The sequence below is a fragment of the Bison bison genome, unplaced genomic scaffold (genome assembly GCF_000754665.1).
Source record: "Bison bison bison isolate TAMUID 2011002044 unplaced genomic scaffold, Bison_UMD1.0 scf7180017864109, whole genome shotgun sequence".
Taxonomy (NCBI): domain Eukaryota; kingdom Metazoa; phylum Chordata; class Mammalia; order Artiodactyla; family Bovidae; genus Bison; species Bison bison.
Window position 1 is genome coordinate 2,145,770 of NW_011494681.1, and position 25,230 is coordinate 2,170,999.

Below are 25,230 nucleotides of genomic sequence, written 5' to 3' on the forward strand. Positions count from 1 at the left end.
TAAAGGTGCACACTCCCATCCTCATCTGTAGGGAACAGTCTGAAAGCCTTAAGTGTATGGCTGGAAAGTTGGAAGAATCCAAGAAAGGCTGGGTGCTCTTCTGCGCGCCATACCGATTATTAACGTCTGCAAATATGCACTGCCATCTCTTTTCCTTGTAGGAGATTACATGTCCCATAAAGTTCTTGAACTTTATTAGGATATGTGCAAAGCAAGATTTCAGATCACTTTGAAAATTAATAGTTGAATTAACAGAACACAAATTGATCCTTGATTCCTGAATAACCAAAAGATTTCTCTAGTCTTCACACTGAGAAGCTGAAAATGTGTCTTTCACCAGAAAAGTCACCATGAGTATTTCAACCAACCAGAGAAACACACGCAGCTGAACATCAGGGGCAGTGTCTATTTAAAGAAAAGACTCTTTGCCTGTATGACTCCAAAGGGTAGCTCTTTCAAAAGTGTAATATTAGCCGCCTGAGATTCCTTATTTGAACCAGGGCACCTGCACCAACCGAGAAAAACTCTTCCCCCTTAACAGAAATTTCAATATGTAAACACACATGCTCATACACACACACATACACACAATGCTTCTATGCAGACTTATCTGCATAGAAAAATATCAGAAACAATCTAGATGTGTATCAAGAGAGGACTCACTAAATCAATTAGCTGTTACAAAAAAGAGCTAGTTATATCTTGATAGAGAAACAAATCCAAGATATGTTTTTAACTATATGGGGAAGAAAGCAAGTTGCATGGGGAAAAAACTCCATCGCTGAGTAACAAAGGAGGGAGGAAAAAAAAATGTATGTTGGTTTTTGTTTGATTATGAATAAAGAAACTACCGACAGTGGACATGTGGAAGAGACTGGGATGAAAAATGGGTGTTTGAGGTATAGGAATAAGAAAGAACTTTCTTTTAATGTCTTTTAAAATATTTTAAACCATGTACTATAAATGCATTATCTATTCAAAATTAAATCTAAAAAATTTTAAGTGTTACCCAACATAGCAAATTACACATATATTCCTTAAAAAATTAGGGTGGTCACAAGGGAATGAAGTACTAAGATATGAAATCTCTACTTTGAGTCACACTGAAAATTAATCATTCCCACATTTTTCCACAGTTAAACTAATTTTATAAATACCCTTACATTTTTTTTCCAGCAAGACTCATATTTTTAACAAGTGATTTTACAAGCTGTGTATCTTAAAGCTACTCTGTCCAATGGACTTCTCACTGGCCACACCCAGTCCAAACTGAATTGTTCTAGGAGTGTAACACATTTAACAGATTTTAAAGATGTACAAAAACAGGAGTATAAAATTACTCAACAATTTTTATAATCATCCCACATTAAAGTTTTAGGTTAGACAGTATAAAACAGTAATTTCACCTCCTACTTTTTACTTCTACCTGAGGCAACTAGAGAAGTTTAAATTTTATATATATATATAGTTCACATCTTTCAATCAGACGAGCTGATCTAAAACTTAGTATACTTGATTGTTGTTGTTTAGTCCCCAAATCATGTCCAGCTCTTTGCAACCCCATGGACTGTTGCCCACCAGCCCACTGTAGTCTATGGGATTTCCCAGGCAAGAATACTGGAGTGAGCTGCCCTTTCCTTCTCCATGGGATCTGCCTGACCCAGGATGGAACCCGCATCTCCTGCATTGGCAGGCAGATTCTTTACCACTGAGCCACCTGGGAAGCCCAGTGTACTTGTTACTCAAAGCCAAAACTGATTTTTATTTCCATTTATCAAGGTAATTTCAGGATCTAACAACATTTTATATAGAATAGTTATTTTCCATATAAAAGTCACCATCACTAAGTGAACTACACCTACAAGAAGGTGTTCCAAGAGAACTAAAGTTTTCAAAGTTCTGTATTTTGAACATAGGGATATCCCAATATTAACATTTTATTTCATATTACTCCTACCTGGATGTGTTCCTTACCCAAGACAAATCCTTGGATTTGTGTTTTTTTTTCTATTTTTTTAAGTGAGAAAGTTGCAGTTGGTCATTATCAAGTTATATCTTCTCATTAACTTTAGTAACTACAAGAATCTCAGTAGACCTGAGTCTGAACGATGAAGTTTAGATGCCTTGTTTCCAAGCAGAGTTACACAATGCACATGGTTTATATTTCCAACTTTATTACATTTTGTATAATCAAGCAAATAAAATAATAATTGGTATTGCTTGCAAGAGAACCTGAAAATTCTGTTTTATGTAATTGAATTTTTTTCTGATTTGGAGTTTTTTTTTAATTGAAATATAGTTTATTTACAATGTTGTCTTAGTTTCAGGTATACAGCAAATTCATTCAGTTATACATATGTATTATTTTTCATATTGTTTTCATTATAGGTTATTTTAAGATATTAAATATTCCCTGTGCTATACGGTAGGATCTTGTTGTCTATTTTATAGAGAAAAGTTGGTCATGTATCAAGAAAACAAGGTGGACAAGTTTAATCCAAGTCTCTCTGACATTCCTCATCGAAGGCAACTCAACTCTTTTTGAGGCTTTGCAAATAACCTAGATAGTCTATTAGACTTTGCAGATAACCTTTCACTGTGATAATACACAAAAGCACACTATCCATGACTAACATTTCCAAGCCCATGGAGGACACAAATCTCTCAAAGGAAGAAACTTCTGGTCATCTTTATTATATAGAGATGACTGGCCCAGAAGTTTAGCGTAAGCCAGAAGGAGAGGACACCGAGCACCAAAGGTATAAAGGGCTCTCGCCTTTGCAGAGGACTCACTAATTACCTCAAGTGTACCTGGAAGTCATCCACCTGCTCTCAGACTTCCTCCATAACACAGACACCGCAAGTTTTAAATGGCCCTTTCTCCCCCCACTCCCAAAATGTTGTGACCCTTTTGAAAGCTTTACTATTAGAAAAACCACCATAAACTAAATCTGTCATTAACAATCTGTACAGGACATTAAATTTTAGTGGGCTGGACTTTAGACTTTAACACCTTGTAAAAATGTTGAAATAAAAGCTTATGCATTTTCAAAACACTTAAGAACATGTAAAACAGCCAAGCACTTTAATTGGCTGAAGACTGACTTGCAGAAACAAGTGCAAAAACCTATGCGAGCCAGACAGACCATCCACCAGGGGGCAGCACACTAGGGCTCTGATACACCTCTCTCACCACCATTTGTTCACATACCAGGTCATTTTTATTTTTACACGGTTATTTTTATTTTTACACAGGCTTCAGAAAGGCTGGGGAAAGACCTAGGTCAAAATTTTAACTTTTTTTTTCCTAAGAGGTTCTACATTATACACATACACCTACATTAAGCACATTCCACTGATGATGAAAACCAGAACGCATCTTAAATATATCAGTTACATTCCTCCAGGAGTTCCTCCAGAACTCTCACTGCCAAAGGCGCAGGTTCAATCCCTGGTCAGAGAACTAAGATCACACAAAACCAAGCAATGAAGTGTAAAAAAAAAAAAAACAAAAAAAAAACCATCTAACACAATTTGTAAAGTTTAAAAATAAAATAAAATTTTAAAAAAAGACATCATTATAAAAAAAAAACACAAATATTGAGAATCCTAAATACCTTCCCTATACATTTATCTGTTGGACATCACTAAAATAGTTATTTACTCCTGGGTTTATAACTTTAGGTATTTGGGGACTGGGGTTAGATGCTAAATATATAGTGGGTAAGTTTTTAAAAACTAGCTACAAAATTCTATCTTCATTCTCATACAAGTAGAAAAACCAACATGAAAAATACTATATATACAACTTGGTCTATCTTTCCAAGAGCCTGTAAATTCACTCTTAACAGTTATGAGATCAAACAAATAGCTTCAAGATACCCAACCAGAAGCAGATCTGACTTATCTGTAACAACACACACGTTAAAATTGTGTAGATTCTATATAAACACTTTCAGAATCTTAACAGCTCTTCCAAAAACTGTAAATTACTTAAGCAGACCGTCTAAAAAACTCAGTCCAGCAATGCATTTAACGTTACTGCCAATTACGACAATAGCTAAAAATGTTAATGTACATATCATTCTTAAAAATTTGCTTTCTTAACTGAGTAAGATTACTATAAAATGTTAATCTTCGTCTTTCAACACTGGAAGTTCCTGCTTTTGTGTCTCTCTAGCACCTGGGCACACTCAACTCACAAGCTGAAAGAAAATAAAACTGCAAAGTCACCACAGACCTTTTAAAAGGCCGTCTCTTGAAGAAAAGTTATTATCAATTGGCTGTGAATTAAAGGCATCTTGGAAATTTTTCAGTTTTTCGAAATCAGTAAAAACTTTGCAAAGTCAGAACTATGTATTTTTTTTTTTTACTTTATTTTCAAAAATTTCAATTCTTAGCATTTTTGTTTTCTTCATTACTAGAATAACAAGAAATATAAATACACAAACTCAGATTTGATGAAACCAATTACGGATTCTAAAAGGTTTTAGTGTTTCAAATTTAATCAAAAAGTTAAGTATTCTTTTTTAGGTATTCTGATGTTACTAAAATATTCATTTAGTCCTTTCATAAATATAGAGATTTAGGGTAGCAGTATTTAAACCAAATTAAAAATTACAATGAAACTAGCTAACTGGAATTTTATGTTTGACCAAACCATTCAGAAGTAGTTAGGTGAAATTTTAACTTTTAAATTACACTATTATAAAATTTAACACTTGTTATGAAAAAGTTAAACACTAATACTACTAATACAAAAATCTAACATGAGCAAAACTAAGATGTGTCAGATCTACATATTTAGACAGTATAAATGGTAACATTTTAAAATAAACTTAGTGAATCGTTTAAAATTCAAGACAACTAATCTTAGATATATTATGTAGTAATGAATTACCAGCTATAATTCTATTATGAGATGTTGCATAACAACTATTTTATTATTTAAAACCTATTAGTTTAAACAAGTCTATAAATTCAGAATCAGCCAGACTGATGAGAATAGAAGTCCTTCACTTCTATTTGGAATTAAAACACATCTTTATTTCATCTCACTTTTTAAAAATTCATTAACATAACTTCACTTTAAAATGTTTATAATGAAGTTTAAAAACTAAAAATAATTTCTTTATTTAAAATTCTAACCTATTACCTTTTAACTAACAAATCAGTTTCAGTATTTTCCAGAGTTTTTTTTAAAGATTTCTCCATAAAAAACCCTAATTTTAAATAGCAGTTTGGGAACCCAAAAAACCAATTCAAGAACACCATTAAAAAAAATTAATAAAAACAAAAAGTTAAAAGACTAAAAGTAAACTTAAAGTTTTAAAGAAATTTTCATAAACAAAATGTTGGGGGGAAAAAATCAATTAAATTTAGAGCACTCAACGAGTTCCAGTTAATCTAACATTATGTAAATACTATTTGAAAAGGACTACTTTGAGGTTTTGCAGAGGTTTGGGGGTTTTTTCGTTCTTTTTAAAATTTTTAGTTTAACATTGCACAACACATTTCTTCATTCTGTAACTGATGATAGAGGTAAGCCACATGCTGGAGTTCTCAGAAAATCAGAATAATGTATACCAAGTACTAATAATGAAACCTGACATACTGCTAACATTCTATTAATAACAAACACATTTAAACAAGCTTTAATGTATTATCAGCCCATATATGGGTAAGTATACTTTATTCTTACCCGAAGACTCCACCATTTTAATAGTACTGAACATACACTGTATTCTCACAATTTTACCCCCTCCCAATTTCCAAAGCACCTTTAAAACTGCTCTTGAAAACATCAAAATGGTAAGGGGCAGAATTAAACTACTTTTATAAAAAGTAAACAATCATAGATGCTTGTATATGTATACAAGTCTGGTCCCCAACAATAAAGCCACAAGAAACTACACAGTGGATCCATTTGGGGAAGGAGAAAAAAGATTATTGCAATCATTTTAGCCATTTTTACAGTTTAAACTTTACTATGTATGTTTTTTTTAATCTTCCAACTTTTTTAATTACCACAAAAAAAAACTAGTTTTGCTTTATTCTGGTGGGTATTCTATATCCAATATATTATCTCCAAAAAAAGTTTAAGATTTCATTTTAGTGTGCACACAGCTTACCAACAGTTCTAAGATTAAAGAGGAACACCGAAGAAATAGATGGCAATACTCTTCCAATTTCATACCTACTATAGAATTAGTACATCAAAATGCAATCAACTGGGAAAAATACATGGTCATGAGCAAAAACAAAGTTAAAATGGAATGGAGAGGGAGGAGGGTTCAGGATGGGGAGCACGTGTATACCTGAAATTAAAAAAAATAAAAAATTAAAAAAAATAAAAAATTAAAAAAATGGAATGGAAAAAATAACCTACATATGATCAACAATTATTATAAGTGATGCACATACTAGGTGATTATTACATTTTCAGGGGCAGAGTTTAAATTATCTGAATTTAGACTTCATGTGTCATATACATGAAGAATGACCTAACTTTCACTAGTTACAAGACAGCCCCAGAACAGATTCAAATATATTCGATTTATGTAGCATTTAGGCAGCTGAAGCCTGTTTTTAAGTACAAAGCTGCTAAAATGAAGTACAAGCACGCACAGATTTCATTTGGTGTTGTGGACAGCAGATCATCACAATCATTTTTCCATGTGTGATGAATCATGTCTTCAGCACATACCACCATGCTCTGATACCTCTCACCTTACAGGCCTTCACTGTCACAGAGCAACAAAACAGCAACATGTTATACTCTAAAATAATAATGAATCCATACTAACATAAAGGAATAGAATAAATGGAGTAAGGAAAGACTGGGACGAATTGAGAGAGCACTGACATACACACACTACCATACGTAGAACAGATAGGAAGTGGGGGGCTGCTGTGCAAGACAGGGAGTTCAGCTCAGTGCTCTGTGACAGCCGGGGGGCGGGGGCAAGCACGGGAGGGAGGTTCAAGACTGAGGGGATACACGTATTCTTACAGCTAATTCACGCTGTTGCACAGCAGAAACCAACACAACATTGTAAAGCAATTATCCTCCAACTAAAAATAAATTTTTCAAGTTAAAAATTAAATTAATAAAACAAACTAAATGGAACAGAGAAAGTTCTTCTTTAAAGTAAAATTCTAACTCATGTAAGACATTACAGAAGTGGAGAGTCACCATTTGGCAGCCACTACAGTTAATAGTAGTTTCAGGTAAGAATCATCGATGAAATCTAAAATCAATGAAAGCATGATGAGAACAGAATCTTTATATTGTCTCAAAATATTCCCTCACAAGAGTCTTCATACAAAGGGGAAAATAGTGACTTTACCCTGGAGAAGTCTGGCAGACACAGCTTAGCCAACTGTCAACATCTGCAGGAGTACCAGACAAAATCAGCATCTCAAACCTCCTGGTGAGATACACTGACCACATCATCGCTAAAGAACATAACCAGATTGTAACCACAGGGAGATATCAGACCAACCCACACTGAGGGATATTCTACACCATAACCAGCCTACACTGATCAAAAACATGAAGTCCACGAAAGACAAAAGACTAAGGAACTGCCCCCGTTTGGGGGGGGAAAAAAAGGAACACCCACCTGAATGAAGTCTATAATCTTGGATCGGATCCAGGATCCAAAAAGACCATTTGTGGACAAAAAGCAAAATGTGAATAACATCTGTAGAGTAAATACCATTGTCTCAATGTTAATCCTTTTTTTTTTTTTAATAATTTCACTACAGTCATTTAATAGAATGTCCTTGTTTTTAGAAAATATACACAAACTACTTAGAGACAACTTACTCTCTAATGATCCAGGAAAACTGGAGTAGTCAAAACCAATATTTGGGGAAACTGGATGGAAGGTACATGTATAATGCGTACTGTTCTTGCAACTTTCCTACAAATTGAAATAGGAAACTTTTGAAGCCCTCCTTTAAACTACAACCCCTCCAAGTACCACCCCATTTCTCTGCTGTCTTCACAGCAAATCCCGTGAAAACACATCCACACTCACTGTCGACTTCCTCTCCGTCTACCCATTCTTACATCCCCACCACTGAGGGCTCCGAGCCCTACAGTCCCGTCACCACTGCACCTGTCGGGATACCCGTGAGGACAATGCTGCCACCTCCCGCATCCCTCTGCTCCACATCATTTGTCACAGCTTGCAACTCTTCTTAAACACCTCCTAACCACCTCCAGGTGCTTCTTTCAAGTCTCTCCTCCCAGCTCACGAGCTGTTCCTTGAGCTCCTTCCCTGCTCCCTTTCACTTCCTCTCCATCCTCTCAGAGCCCCCATTCAAACTGCCGACTCCTCCATAGACTGTTTCTCACTGTTCTCTCTCCACGTCTTAACAGGCATCTCAAACCTGGCCAAACTGAACTCATCTCCCTCTCCCCTCATCATGATGCTCTCATAGTCTAGCTCATCACAATTAGTGGAAACATCATCCTTCCAGTTGCTTGAGTCAAGGTGTCCTTGATTCTTCCCTCATTCCCTGCACCCAGTCCCTCTATGTTCAAAACACAATATTCTAACCACGCATCACCACCACCACTGCAGCCTTTTCAACTGTGTGTGCTCAATCGTTTTTGACTCTTTGGGACCCCATGGACAGCAGCCCATTTTCTCCTAACTGGCCTTCCTCATCACCCTTCATCCACCATAGTGTAACCTCAGCAGAGTTCCCCCCTTTTTTGGGCCACATCTCGTGGCATATGGGGGCTTAGTTCCCCAACCAAGGATCGAACCCACACCCCCTGCATTGGAAGCAGAGAACCGTAACCACCAGGCCGCCAGAGAAGTTCCAGCAGAATTCCCTTTTAAAGGTCAGACAGGACTTAGCAACCGAACAACATCCAAACTGTCCGTTCTGTAGACCCTCCCACGGGTTCTCCTCATCCCATCCCGCCCCGCCAGCAGGCACTCCATCTCCTACAGAGCTCCCCCTTCCTGCGCTGACTCAGCCACGATGACTCCTGGGTGACTAGAAAGGCAGCGAATATGTGCAGTGCTGGGACTCCTGGGCTCACCATCCCCTCTGCTTGCATCACTCTTCCCCAGGGCACCCACCTGCTCCTCTCACACCCCCTTACTCCCTATAAACCTTTGCTCATGAGGCACCACATGGATGAGGCTTCCCCTAATCATTCAACATGAACACACCAAACCCAAACCCTTGCCAACTGTCCTCATCCCTCCTTACCCTGCCTTATTTTTCCCTCTGTAGCCTTTAAGTAAAAAGAAAATAGGTAAAATTAATATAAAAGTTATCCATGAGACATTTTATATTCTCTTTTTGAAGCAAGTCTTCAAAATCCAGTGTATATTTCACACGTACATAATCTCAGTTTGGACAGGCCACATTTTGACTGTTTGACAGTCACATGTGGCCAGTGGCTGCCCTCGTGGGCAGTGCAGTCCTAGACGCTAAACTACATGAGAGCAAGTTACTATCTTCTGTTCACTTCTGTCTCCCTAGAATCTAAAGCAGTACCTGGCAGGTAAGAAACATATATTTTGTTGAATGGATCACTTAAAAAATGCCAAGATCTCTAATACAAAGCCATTTGAGAAAGAGAGCTTGATAGCAAGCTACCAAGGTTTCTCAAGCCAATAAAAATATAAGAAATGGAAAGACTTGTGAAATATTAATACTGTGAAAGGTCCTTGTTGTATTTAATTCTTGAAAAGAAAAAAAAAATCATTGCTTAAGAGAAGAAAACTACCTCTCTGGAGATATGAACAAAAGTAGTTATTTTCTAAAATTAACTAACTTATATAGGGCAAGGAAAGCTGGCTGAAATATGTCAGAGGCTCGACTCTTCACTTGGTCACCCTTACAAATACGAGTCACCACAAGCTTCCAGCCTCAAAACATCTCAACTGCCGAAATAAACTTTGATGTTGCTCTTTCATTCTAACAGTTAGGCCTCTTTAACATTTTAGGAATAACCAAAGGTTATACTGAAGGCTGTTCGTTTTCTCAGGCAAGACTTGGAGTCACCATGTAGGGTTCACTTTGGTTTGAGGAACTGAAAGCCAAACTGTGGTTGCCCAAGTGTCCACACTCACTTCATTTTGCTCATGCACACTTAAGTGCTCCTTAACTATTTCATTATCTTGTATACACCGAGATTTTTCTTTTCATATTTAGTTTCTTGTATTTTTTTCCATCTTTTTTCTCTTTCACTCTTGTTTTTCACAGACTGATTTGGGTAAAATTCCCTATTGAGGAATTTTCTCTTTCTCTTGCCATCTGTTGTGTTATGATGTAAATACATATTCACAAGAGTACCTAATCCTAATAATTTCAAACATCATACTCCTCTGTAGAGCAGCAATTCCCAATATACAATATGTGGATTCCTGGGGGTCCTGGAGACATTTTCAAAGAGGTCCAAGAAGTCAAAACTATTTCACTAAGATGTTATTTGCCTCTTTTATCGTGTTGACATTTGCCCTGATGGTGCAAAACCAGTGGTAGGGAAGCTGCTGGCACCTTAGCAGGAATTAAAGCAATGGGACTAACCTGTGGTAGTCGTAATCACAGGCACTTGCAGTATAACAAGTTGCTTTTTTTAATTTTTGGCCACACCAAGCAGCATGTGAGATCTTAGTTCCTAGACCAGGGATCGAAGCCTTGACCCCTGCATTGGAAGGCAATCTTAACCACTGGACAGCTGGCAAAGACCCTTGAGATTCATTTTTAAATGTCCTTAATAAAGCAGTAAAAATTAATTTTCTTAAGTAACCCTTGAGAACATATCCTGCTAAAACCTATGTGAAGAGAAGGGCTGTACACAGAAAGCACTTGGCTACCTAATACAGTTGTCTGCAGAAAAAGCACCATGTAACAGTGAACCACTCACTTTTTTTCATGGAGCACCACTTTTACTTGAAATAACAATAGACTAACAATGGTTATTAAGCTTCTCTGGTGGCTGAGAGGGTAAAGAATCTGCCTACAATGCAGGAGACCCAGGTTCAATCCCTAGGTCGGGAAGATCCCCTGAAGAAGGGAATGGCAACCTACTCCAGTCTTCTTGCCTGGAGAATCCCATGGACAGAGGAGCCTGGCAGGCTACAGTCCATGGGGTTGCAAAGAGTCAGACACAACTGAGTAACTAACACTTTCAGTTTTCAACCATGGTTATTAAAGATTGAGTGTCTGATAGACATTTTCTCAAAAGAGAACAAAACCAGCCAGATACTTCAAAAAAAACTAATAGCTTGTTGCCAATGACTGAATTTTAAGCTTTTAAGTAAAAATCAGAACTTCAGAAGACTTATCTACCACCTAGAGCTTCGACAGTTTCCCAATACTTCAGGATCAAAATGCAAGACGGACCAATGGATTTTAATAAGAAAGAACAAAAAATATTTACTGGTATAATTTCAGGTTCCACAATGCAACTAACCTTTAAAAAATTCCACTTGCAGAGTTTTAGTACAGGAACAAAAATACCCATAATCATGTAAAAAGACTATTAAAATACTCCTTTCTTTTTCTAAGAGTTTATCTATGTGAAGCTAGATTTTCTTCATATATTTCAATCAGAACAATATACTGCAACAAATTGAATGTTTAAGTAGTTATGAGTGTCCAGCTGTCTATTAGGGCAAACATTAAAGAAATCTGCAATTGTTTAAAGCAATTCCACTTTTCTAATTTTTATTTTGGCTTTGGATGAGTTTGTTACAAAAATCTATTGTTATGTTTATTATACTAACATATGTTACAATATACACACTATGCATTATTCATTTAAAGTAATATAAAACAGTATTCAGTTGATTTCTAATACAGTGTGTGCATGCTCAGTCCATTTGAGACTCTAAGAACTGTAACCCACCAGGCTCCTCTGTCCATGGGATTTCCCAGGCAAGAATACTGGAGTGGGTTGCCAATTCCTTCTGCAGTGGATCTTCCCACCCAGGGATGGAACAGGCATCTCCCGCATTGCAGGCAGATTCTTTATTGCTGAGCCACCTGGGGAAGCCCTCTACACAGTATGTTTCAAGAAAAAAAATAAAAGCTCTTTGAGGAGCCTGTTTTTAAGTATCAAAGAATCAAAACCAAAAAGTCTGAGGACCATTAGAATGAAGAATAAAGCCAAAGATGAGCCTCTCTCCTCCTCAGTCACTTCTTATTTGCAAAGATAACCAATCTTTTTGGTGGGTAAGCTTTTAGCCCTTTTCATGTGTTTTCATGCAAATGTGCCTATGAAAGTTCCACCCCTCCACTGCCAAACATCTATCTTTTAAGATATACCATACATGCTTTTCAATTTGTTCACATGTCAGCATATTTAAATTTATATCACTCTTCGTAAATGCTAAGAAATATACCACAGTATAATTTGTTAGAGTATGGTACATTTTCTTTGAGTAGACATTTCCAATTTTCTATTAAACAATACTGGGGAGGGAAAAAAATGTCTTTTTAACAAAGACCTAACAGTGAAACGGCACCCCACTCCAGTACTCTTGCCTGGAAAATCTCATGGACGGAGGAGCCTGGTAGGCTGCAGTCCATGGGGTCGCTAAGAGTCAGACACGACTGAGCGACTTCACTTTCACTTTTCACTTTCATGCACTGGAGAAGGAAATGGCAACCCACTCCAGTGTTCTTGCCTGGAGAATCCCAGGGACGGGGGTCACAGAGAGTCGGACACGACTGAAGCGACTTAGCAGCAGCAGCAGTTAAAAACTGTTTAACATTACTTCAAAGTGCTTTGAAGAAAGAAAAGCAGTTCTTGGTTCTCGTCCTCCTTTTCAAAAACCTAAAGCTCGAAAATGAGTAAATGCAAAACATCCCAGACGGCCAAATTAAGGCTAAGAATCTTCTCTGCTTGGAAAGTAGACAATAGTGGAAGTTTCAGATTATCTGATAATACCTATTAAAATGTAGTAAGTAAAATAATAAAACCTGAAAGTCTATCTGCACATACTTTGGACTTCTACCCAAAGACCTTCTTCCCAAGTCCTGCCTAGCGATTTGAGCTCCTTTACAATACTGTTCATTACAACTATATTTACAGACCACACAACTATGAAGACTAGGTTGTATCCCACAATACCTGAAGGATAGTCACATTTCAGTTCTAACAGATACTCCCAAATAGCATGCCAAGAAGTCTTTGCTGTATGAATGCCCATATCTACACACGCTTGCCAATACCAGTTATTATTAATCTTGTTCATTTTTCCTAACTTGATGGGGGAAAATGGCATTACAACTGGCACTTCCCTAATGATGAGCAAGAGAGGATATCTTTTCCTAAGTAGATGAGCCTTTCAGGTATCCCTTTCTCAACTGCTGCTTATCCTGTATACATTTTTGTCATATGTTGCCTACCTTTTTCAAATTAACAGGAGTTTATCTCCTGGCCTTTTTAAAAAATAGGATCTCTCTTAAGATAATTTCCTAACTAAAACATCTTAGGGATTCCAAGACATACACATCTAGACCTAAAGTACAAACTCTTAACATCCACAATGCATTACTCATACTCTACAAAGAAGTGTCAAACATTTCCATATATCGGTAGGAAACTATGGGATTATACAGAAATAGATACACTCATCTCTTATTTTCAATCACCACTTATAAATACACAAGCTTACTAATATGAAACAATACTACTTGTGTCAGATACTCCATGAAGTCCTTCCCAAACATTATGATTTAATTCCCAACAACCTTGTGCAATAAGGTTTATTGCTATTTACAGATAAACTTGTACAATAAGCTTATTGCCCCTATTTACAGATAAAAAGGCAGGAGGAGAAGTGGACGACAGAGGATGAGATGGTTGGATGGCATCACCAACTTGATGGACATAAATTTGAGCAAGCTCGGGGAGATGGTGATAGACAAGGAAGCCTGGCGTGCTGCAGTCCATGGGGTCGCCAAAAACTGGACACAAGTGAGTGACTGGACTGAACAGATAAACTGAGAAGTCCAGAGTAGCATCAGTTTGCCAGGGAACACAGAGCTGAGCAAGGATTCTAACTGATGTTTGTCTGATTCCAAGCAAGAGATCACTGATCCTCCCAACAGTGTGCACTGCTGCCTCTAATTCTGCTCAGTTAATAGCACATGCACATTGAAGGGTCTCATTTTTCTCCAAAGGTTCATTACATCATTTGAGATGTCATAATAAAAATCAAATACTAGGTGCTTTAATCATCACTGATTAAAACTATGACTATCATGTGCTAAGTCTCTTCAGTCATATCTGACTCTTTGTGACCCCATGGACTGGAGCCCGCCAGGCTCCTCTGTCCATGGGACTCTCCAGGCAAAAATACCAGAGTGAGTTGCCATGCCCTCTTAGAGGGGAATCTTCCTGACCTGGGGATCAAATCCACATTTCCTGCATTGAGGCAGGTTCTTCACTCAACCTTAAAAAAAAAAGCAGCTAAGGCTCAGTCAGCCTTACTATAGCGTTCTTAGTCCTCTCACGATTTACCCAAATCCCAGTTGGAGGGCTGGGAACAGCTCCACGCCCATGGAATGATTTGGGGAACAGCTGTTTCCAGGAAGCACTTATAAAGTAAAAGCAGTTGAACATAATCTCTGGTGAGCAGATCCCAAAATTAACCCCAAGCATCAAGTCTTGCATGAGATGATCCCAAATAACCATCTGCTAACCGACATAAACTGGAGTGAGTGAGCCCCTAAGTTAAACACACAAAGAATCAGAACTCCTGAAGCACACCGGCTGCTCTCGCTGCCCCTCTGGGCTCAGCCTTCACCAACATCCTGCCTCATACTCGGGTCTCTCTAATTCCAAACAGCTTGCCATGCCCCCACACACACCAGGGTATTTCGCACCTCCATGCCTTGGCTTCTGTTTCCCTTCTGCTCTGCCATCCCCACCGCACACAGCTTCAATTGCCTTCACGTGTCTTGCTCTCTGAACCTCTCTCTGGCTGGCTGTACCAGCACTCAGCTAAGGCCAACGACCCTCCTATGTTTCTGGGGTATCCCATACATACCCTATGGTGTATTTACAATTTCTCTACCTGTAGAGATATTAATCCACCTCTGGGATCATTGGCACAGTAAGCCACTGTTAGTGTTAAGACAAAAATATCACTGAGGAATTGAAGCAGAACAAAGTGCAAGTCACTATACTCCATATACTTTTCTTCAGAAAAAGAAATGTGTTCTTCTTTCTAGCCCCTGAAATCTAGCATGGAGCTGTCTACCAGCACAGGTGCTCCATCTATGCTAGTTAAATTAAGAATTTTTATTAAGCCGTAAGGAATGAATCCATTTCTGAAACTCAAAAAACTGCAGCAATAGGTAAACTACAGACCACAAAATAGAGAAATTAAAATGTTCAACCTCACTTATCTCTCCAAAGAAAAGCAAGAGCTTCTCCATTTTTGCAAGAACAGCTGACTTTTTAAAAAAAATCAGCATTTGGGGATCACCAGAAAAAACTCAGTCACAGCTCCAACAGTTTTAACATTGTCATAGGTTCTTTTAAATAAGCTCTCCAGTACTCACCTGGCTAGCTCAAGCGGTAAGAGGAGTAAAACTTTGTTTTGAAAACTAATTTTCAATCAAATTTCTCCTCAAAATATTACTTAGTAAAGCTCCGACTGCAAAAAGATATTGTTAAGTTTCTGGGGTAAGATCCAAAATTAAAGTTGCTAAAAGAACATAAACCCCAGGTAATCAAACTCTAAGTTAGCAGATTTGGGGCTTCAGGGCACGGGGGACGGGCGGAGGAAGCATGCCAGTCAGCATGTGGGATATTAGTTCCTTGACCAGGGACTGAATCCACGCCCCCTGCATCCTAAGCATGGAGTCTTAACCACTGGACCGCAAGGGAAGTTCCAGTTCTCAGAATTTAATCTTTATAGCTCTGACTTAATTTTTACATGCAAGGGACACAAATGAATCAGGACCTAGACTTGTCAGAGTCAGCACAACATCCATGTAGAAAGAATAAGGCTGTTCCTAAAATGACACAGCCCTCCATGCTTGAGCTCTAACCAATAGTCTCTCTACCCAACTCATTTCGAACAGCTCCTTGGTTGTCAAATTATGACTAACCGTATCAATCAGTAAATTTAGTGTTTTGAATTTTTTAACTGGAGGATAATTGCTTTACAATGTTGTGGTGGTTTCTGCTGTACAGTAACGTGAATCAGTCATAAACATATGTCCCCTCCCTTACGCCCCCTCATCCGGACCATCTAGGTCATCAAAAAGCACCCAGCTGAGCACCCTGTGTTATACAGCAACTTCCCACTATTTTACTTCATAACATATAGACGTCAATGCTTCTCTCTCAATTTGTTCCACTCTCTGCCCCCATGTCCACAAGTCCATTCTGTACATCTTTATCTCTATTCCATTTTTCTAGATTCCATATATATGCGTTACTCTACATGACAAATTTAGTGTTTTCAGTACAGTACTTCCAAATTTAAATGTGCATGTCTTTTGACAGCAATTTCCAGTCTAAGAATTTACCTTATAAAAATATTCAAGTAAAAAAAAATATATATTCAAGTAAAAAGAATATCCAAGAGTCCTATGACATACATACACTCATGGTCAACTGAAATCACTATGAAAAGAACATTTAATTTGTTGCACTCCTATGCAAAATGATGCAACTGCTAGTTTAAGGAGAGTTAACTATTTGTACCTACACTGAAGTTTCTTAAGGATACATTACTTAGTAAAAGCAAAAAAAAAAAAAAAAAACAGTATAATTGGATTACTAAAAAGTGTTTTGTGGATACATGCATAGGAGAATTTCTGAAAAATAATATACTAAGTTACCAAATGTAAGACCTGGGAAATGCATGGGAATGGGGAAGATTAAAGAAAAAGTATTTTCACATTTTCATAATTCATACATTTCAAATTAATTGAAATGTACACATTTGTAAGAATTTATCAAGATGTTTATTTAATATTTATATACTCTATTGTTCCTAGGTTATACCTTTTTAAAAAAAGTAATTCACGCTCAATGAACATAAAAACACAAAAGACACCACCCAAAGATTTCTACTTTCATGAGCACTCATCCCAGAACAGAAGGAAAAATTTTTTTATTTCTGTTATTACCACCAAATAATATACATCCAGCCTTCACATTTCAACATCAAGGGGAAACACAACAGCTGATATGGGAGTGATTACTGGGTGATGCTTTATACACCTCCCCAGGGCTCTATAAGGCTTCTTTTCCACACTAACCTCCCAGATTTGATTTCCTCATCCTTAGACATTTAACATCATGAATTCAAAAAGCAGAGATGGGATTCAAACTCAGATGTAACATTCTTCTGGCTACACCCTTCTATTCAACAAGATATGAGGCAGGCATCAGGACTCTACATCAAGAGGTTTCAGCATGACTTCTCCCTCCTACTCTTTCTTAATCTTTAATATTCTAAGTTTAAGAGACGTTTCCCCCAAGGCAGGATCCTTCTAAACTTGGTGACAAACTGGGACAACCAGGCGCCATGCACTCCACCCAGGACACCTCTACATCCTTGTCATCTGGAACACGTGCTGTGAGCCACGACCACCTGCCTGGGACAAAGCCACAGCACCGACCTCTTCACGCCCTCTGTTCCACTCTCTTATCTCCTTAGGCCCCCTCCAACTTCCATGCCGTTCATTTATACTAACATGAAGCTGCTTTAAAAAAAAAAAAAAAGTTTCACGGAAAAAGTAGTCTCATTTTCTATCTTAAAACAGGATGTCCGGATATTTTTACTCTGTAGTAAGCCCGGATCCAGACTAGCTGTATCTGTCCTTTTCCAAGACAATAAAATCAACCCTTCGAAGGAGCCAAACAAGATTTCTTTTTTCTTCAGAGACACCAAGAAACAGTGTCTGCTCTGACTTGCCACTACAAACATGATCAGGCTGCTGTGTAAGCTACTTTTGAGGATTTGACAACTTTAAACGGGAGGAATGAAGACAGGGTAGAGTCACAGTTTGGAAATGGGTTCCACTAATCAGTGTCCTGGGCAAGTCACTTCTTCTCCCAGGACTTATGGCAAATAGCACTGGGGGCGGGGGGACCCTATTGTGCTATTTCATTTTTATTAGTTTTCCTCTCTTAAAACAGTAGGCGTTTAACACATTCTGAAAGCAGTATTCTATAATCAAAGGACTTGCATAGACAAAGAAAGTCTTCAGAAGAGTTATTCACACCAAGCCACCTGTCTCAAAACCAACTACTCTAACACATCACCTTGTTTCGGGGACTTCTGTGGCCAAAGACGGAATTCATAATTTGAGGAGGCGGCTACTTTACCAAGGACCAGATTTTTTAATACGCAAAAATGAGGGAATTTAGGGTACTTCAAGGGTTTCTTACATTTCTTACAACTTCATTGTTATGAATAAAATACATGGAATGTTTTACTTATTCTAGTATACTAAAATGACAAAGTGAAATATTTTAAACCTAGCCCATAATATTCATAAATATTGTGACCATTAGTTTCCAACATTGTCTTTAATCAAGTATTTAGACAAGCACATGAAGCACTGGACTTTGTCTGCACTGTTTTGGAACCAAATGTGTACTAATAAAAAGCAGAAGGGGTTGTCTTTGAGAAGGCGAGCTCACAGTCACCCAAAGTGTCAAAACAGATGCCATAGGGTAGGTCAACTGTCTTCAACGTCTTGTCCACTGAGCGAGAAGAGGATCTACTAAATGTACGAGCCTCTTCCACCTCTAGCAACTTATAAACAGAATATGCTTCTAGATGTTTCCAGAACATTAAAAAAAAATGAAAAAAGAGCCTAATACATGAATTCTGGAAGACAGGCTGTATTTCAGGTTGCTCCAAAATTCATAAATCACTCTACATTTATTCACAGCACAGCCAGAAGGCTGAGACTTAACACCGCCCTCAGTCACTTACTCATCCATCTAAAGCACACTCGCTCAGAGATAGTCTACACAGTGGATTAAACTCTCCTCCACAGGCTTTCCTCACTTCTCTGTCAGAAACAGTTTACTGTGCTTGATTTCCACTAATCACTGGCCTCCTTCACTCTTCTCTGCTAGCCCCTCTTTTCAAGAGTTCCATACTTATTTCTTTGATGACCCTGTCCAATTCCGTGACTTCAATATCATAAGCTAACAAAGCCTCTAATTTTTCACCAGTACTTCCCACCTTCTCTTGGGCTCCAGACCAATATATCCAACTATTAATATCTACTCAACTTCATCATTTCAAATTTCTAATAAGAATTAGAAACATAATATGCCAAAAAGTAAAGCTCCTAATTTCCACCCAAGAACCTATTTGTCACACAATACCCTCTATTTGGGTAAATGGCACCCCCCTTCCACCCAATTGTTCTGGCCAAAAAACCTTGTCATCCTTCTCTCTTCAAACACCCCTCATTTAACCCGTCAGTAAATCCTACTAGCTGTTCCCTAGAAATAAGCCGAGACTGACCACTATTCATCACCTCTGAGCTAACACGATCCTCTCTTGCTAAGACATTACAAGTCAATTGGCTCCCCATTCCTAGAGCTAAATACAATTTTCAGATATTTTACGCTCTAAGCATTTTCAAGCCAAAATGTACGTGGGATGCTTGTGGATCCTTCAACTTGTAGAAGAGCTACACAGATTGCAACCACCAATTCCTCCTCTCTGAACATGCATGCAACTCTACCATTAACTTCTTTCCACATTCCCCTGGAACCTGTGCTGGCCTCATGGCCTGCCTTAATCAACAGAATGAAATTAAAAGCAATAAAGTACCAATTCTGCACCTAGCCTTCAAAAGGCCCAGCAGTTTCTGCTTTCACTAGGGGTAACCAGCCAGGGGCCACTATTGAGTAACAAGATACCATATGGTGAAAGATGACCTGGACAAGTACCAAGAGGCCAGACATGTGAGTGGAGTCTTCTTGGACCTTTTAGCCCAGCTTAGTAAATGACCCAAAATGATACCAAGTGGAACAGAACTAACCACCTAGCAGACCCATATGATCACAGAGAAGCACAATAAAATACCCTGAAAACTGGTGGCTCTAGACAACAGCAACTTACTCTTCTCCAGGGGATCTTCCTGACCCAGGGATCTAACTCACATCTCTTGCATCTCCTGAACTGGGGCAAGCGGTTTCTTAGACTTACACTAGATTCCTCAAATAATACGTCTCTAATTTCAAACTATTTCTTAAGCAAGTTAAATAGTCTCGGCATAATTCTCTAAAACACATAATTTATGTACTATAGATTCCCCTTCAGGGCAACAAAATTCACATACTATATTGGTATTTTAACTGTGTGTATTTACCAATACTGAACACTTACCAAACAGCAATTTTGGACCATGATAAAATACACAGTTTTAATATAGCGCTGAAAACTATGTTTGCAACCAGCTTCCAAACAAAACTCCACAGTCAAAGCCCACTAGTAAACATCAGATTTATGGGGCAGACATCCTAACTAAAAATGCCAATTCTATCCCTTGGTCATTGCTCCCACACTGCCACCCTCCTGTCTTATGACTCTACAAGCCTGAATCAGAAGCAACAGCTGATAAAGGAACCTCCACTAAAAATAGTAGATTCTCTTTCCTCCCAGACCAAACCAACTAACTACCAGTGTTCCTGAACGGATAATTCACAGTTATCAAAATTACTGCTGGAATAGTTGCTGTCCGAATGCTGTTAAAGAATGTTAAAATGGAGCTGCTTCAAAATATACATCAAGGTGGCTCAACAGCTTCACTTTAATATGGAATCCCAGACCTACAACAACACATGAACTGCAGTGGTGTGACTCACGAAAGCCTTTCAAAGTAGGATGAAGATTGTGTCCCTCATGCTGACTGCCCAAATGAGGTACAGGTGCAAAAGCAACTAAGCTGCCATGCTACAGGAAAGAAACGCAAGCCCCTTACAGGGGAAGCCCATCTCTCTGTGATTCCAAAAGACACCTTTAAATCTTAGCTGGTAACTCACTCATTTCAAGCAGAACTCAAAACTCTGAACAAAGCATGCCCCTTGTTAGTTTATTATAATGGCGTTTGGCATGAACAGAGAATGTAAGTCATCCCACAAATCAAAAGGAAGCCAGAAACAGAAGCCAAGATTCTCAGTTCCCACTGGCTCCAGGCACATGTCATGTTTTCAGAACGTCTTCCTTGTTATCACGGACAGACACACAGAAGCTACTTATCAAAATTTTTTTAAAAAATCTAATAAAGTGAGAAAGAAAAGCAAGAAATCTTCCTAACTTTCTCAAACTGTACTGAGAAAACAACATGAAATCAAGAAAAATCTCATTGGCTACAACCACTTAAGCAGTCATGCATTACTGATCTTAAACCCTGCAAAGATAACCTTTACCAGCCACAAAAGTTTCCTAACATTCAGAACCTTACGTCTACGAATGTGTGAGAAATTTCCCTAATGCACAAGATTCACCTGGACCACCACTGATAACCCAGGAGCATTCCTGTTAAAACACCTTGGGGCATATCCTGTTAAAATATTTACCATTAAAAACGGCTTTTAATGTCCTGAGACACCAGGGTCTTATGCCCTGGTTAACTGGCATATGGCTACTCCTAGCACCATCCTCATCTATACTTAACCACTTTTATATAAAATGCAGCACTAGCTTTTACGTAGCCATTTAAAGTAAGATATATTTAAAACCCCAGTAACTTTTATACATGCTCTATCCCATTTATATGCTAAACACAAGATTCTAATATGGAAATAAGTTATCCATTTAATTTCCTTTCTTTAAAAATTATTGCAAGGAAGCAAAAAACAAAGATACTTGAGCTTAGGCACTACCGTTTATTTTAAAAGATCCTTCCTGGAAAAATATTAACTATAATATCCCACTATGTTTTCTTTTTTATTCAAATGTTTTTGGCTACATACAATTCTAATCAAGGTTAACAGCTAAAGCATGAGGAAGTTTAAGCTAGAAAAAGTTGGAAAATGTGACAATTTTCGTAATTTAAAAGTAGTGGAAACAAACCACCATCCTCTAAGTTCCCCAGTGTCAGCGACTTTCTTGTTCCCTCTCCCATGCCCAACAGCCCACAACATAACAAAAGGAAATCAGTGCTATTTACATAAATATATAGGGGCACATACAAGGTCCCACAAGACACCAGTGACTCTTCCAACCCAAAGTCAGCTATGGCCTTCCGAAGCCACGACAATTTTCACACCCACCTTTTCCCCCAGGGGTAGGGAGGGAAATTTTTTTAAAGTTTATACCTCCAGAGTGAAGCCAAGTCGTCCTGTGTTGTATCTGTCACATTTGGAACAAAAAGTGCAATACTATCACAGGTACTCTATGCAATGTTCTCTTCATTCTGAACGCAGAGGATCTCAAACTGAAGCACTGCTATAATCTCCCCCAACTGAGGGGTATCTGAATCCAGAAAAGCAACATTCCTTCCACATTCCCTTGAGACTTCAGTAATCAGGAACTAAGCTTGGTCTGAACCAAACTCTGCAAGGCCCCTTCCAGCAAGGGTCCGCCCACCTCTGCTCCCCGTCAGAATTTTGGCCAGCCTACCACGCGTCACATCACATCACCCATTGGCCTGCTCCCCTATTTAGCTGGTACAAGCCCATTCATCCATCTCAGAGTGCTGCCATAAGCATTCTTCAGCCTAGGGCTCCCAACATGCCTTGCACAGCAGGTATAAAGGTCACTGTTGCACATGTGGGTGTGCCTGCCTCAGATGCCCACATGATGGGATGGAATGCAATGACTGCTAAGCACAAAGAACTCCACCCAGAAGTCCAGCAGGCTCACCAGCAAGGACTGGGCTTCAGTATTCAAGTCACTCTCATCAATACCACCTGACCACCCTCTAGGTGCTGGATATGTGGATCACCAAGGTGCCTTCTCTGCTCTCTCCCAAAGCCTATTGAGACAGTAGAACAGTCCAGATAAGGAAAACTGCAAAACCGTTTCAAGGGTCAGTTAAATCCAAATTGTAATAGAGGTTTCCAGCAAATCTCCCTGGGCAGAAAAATCAAGCTCCATTATTGGTTTTAACCACTTCAATACAAGCAAAGGGCTTCCTTGACGGCTCTCTTAATAAATCAGTAAAAAAAAAAAAAAAAAGTTGTCTCTAATGTACTCACTCCTATTTACTTTGCTAGTAACGCTGTATGGTTCAAAATCCTGAACATTTCAATGACTAATGAAAATCAGCTATAAAATTTAATCTACCAAGTTCATCAGTGGAAGCTTCTCCAGTTTAATACTTGCTGCCACTAGTAACATTTTACTTTATGTGCTTTCTTCAATAGTTACTTGTTACTTTATGACAAAGAGGCTGCTAAGTATGTTTTTAGGTTGGGCAAAAGCCTTTAAGAATGAAAGCAGTCTATTACCAATGTTTTTAATTCCCTACACATGAGGAACAAACTCACACAAGGTTAGAGAAGAAAAATCAGGAGATTAAGACAAACTAATTGCATTCACAGGCAGGTCAATACATTTAAAGTTTAAATTTAGCAACTCCTGAATGTTAAAATGTCAGTTCTTCAACACAACTATTTGCCTATTTCTTATTCAACAGTTGAAGAAAATTAATAAGACACAGCGGCTAAACAAAAACCAATTAGAATTCACAGAATATGCTTACATTTTTTTCCAGTAAGGAAACAATTCAGACTATCTCTTTTAATTTTTCAACTGATATTAAACTGAGATCAATTTAGAGTTTTCACTACACACTGTATTGTTTTAGATGCTTTCAAAATTCCATTCTGCTATATAAAATAATTTGACCACTACCAAAATTCCCAGCTAGAACTAAATCACTTCCCAACTAATCCTAATGAAAATTAAGTATAGCACATGAAGATAAACCCACAAGAATCCCACAAGCTCGTGAACAAAAACACAGTTGGTGGAAATTATTTACCTGGAAGAAAACTCCATCTACAAACAGGCTTAAGATTGACCTATTGGGTAGCCAATTCTCCAAGTCAAGCACCAGGGAAATGCATATCAAACCCTTTCAGCCCTCCAGCATACACACTCGCACCAATACCTAACCAGATGCTGCTCCCCCTCCGGCTGCTCTAGTTGAAATTAACTTCCAGTTTTCCGCTGGGTCACGGGTTGGGAGTGGGGGATGGGGGAAGGCAGAAACCCTAACCCCACTGGACAGAAGCCAAAAGGCACAGGCCAACCCCAGTACCCACTGGGAGGAAGCAGGGCCTTTCCAACCGGAGTTAGAGAGCCGGGATCTGGCCTGCTAGGGAGAAAGGAGCCATTTCTCCAAAATAGTCCAGGGATTAAAAGTCTCCAAACGCTTTGTAAACTGACACACTACACATGCTTTCCAAAAAGTGCAACCCCCGCCCCCCCCACCCCGCCTTGTTGAGGAAGCAAAAATCTTCAACCTTCTCCATCTCTTGGTGGTTTATCTACAAGCCAAATATTTTTAAAATTGAGGAGCAGGGTAGGGGGGAGGCCGGGAGACAAAGGCGGGTTTGCAGAAAACCGTCTTACTCTGCAGGAACTGAAAGGCGCTTTGGGGCAGGGGAAACCCAGGCGTTCCCTCACGGGGAGCTCCCAGGGTAAAGGCAAATTCCTCTCCCCTCAGATGCGCGGACGGCCCCCCAAGACTCTTGCCCGCCACCGTGGGACAGAGAAGGGAAAGGCACGCCACACCCGCGCGCGGCCGCTGCTGCTTTCGCCTCTCCTATGGTTTAAGGGGGGAGTGGGGGGGGGGGGGGGGGGCGGTCACCCACTGCTTCCCAATTCCCACGGATGCCCAGAAACTGCCCTCGGAGACTCTTGATTTCCTGTTGCACCAACCTGACCTGTTCTCTGCCGGAGAACATTTAACCGAAAGAGCTTCCTTAAGCGACTTTATATACCAGTATAAACAATCCGGTGGCAGGGCCACAGACGAGCTGTCTATTCCTACAGAGCAGTGTGCACACACACACACCTGCCAGAAACATAAATGCAAAAGAAAACGAGAAACGCCAAGCCACACAGCAACCCCAATAAGTGGAAAAGTTGTTTTCAGCTGTGTTCTCTCCTCCCAATGGCCGAGAAGGGAATCAATGAGGACATGCTAAGCAAGCTCACCTCTGCCTTTTGGGGACCGAGTGCTCAACTTCTATGAGTTTTCCGTGCAGTTCCACTTTACCTGCGGACACACAAG

General features: G+C 38.9%; 1 protein-coding gene across 3 annotated transcripts in view; it reads right to left on the reverse strand.

Moving 5' to 3' along the window:
* IGF2BP3 (insulin-like growth factor 2 mRNA binding protein 3) overlaps positions 1 to 25,230 on the reverse strand; it is a 143,535-nt gene that overhangs the window by 116,352 nt on the left and 1,953 nt on the right. For 2 of the 3 annotated variants that reach the window (XM_010839052.1, XM_010839051.1), the window contains exon 1: positions 23,974 to 24,183. In XM_010839052.1, coding sequence (XP_010837354.1) covers positions 23,974 to 23,990 — 17 coding nt within the window. In that variant the 5' untranslated portion in view covers positions 23,991 to 24,183. Of the gene's footprint in view, positions 1 to 23,973; positions 24,184 to 25,154; positions 25,228 to 25,230 lie in introns of those variants that run through there. The other variant, XM_010839053.1, reaches the window with a different exon arrangement.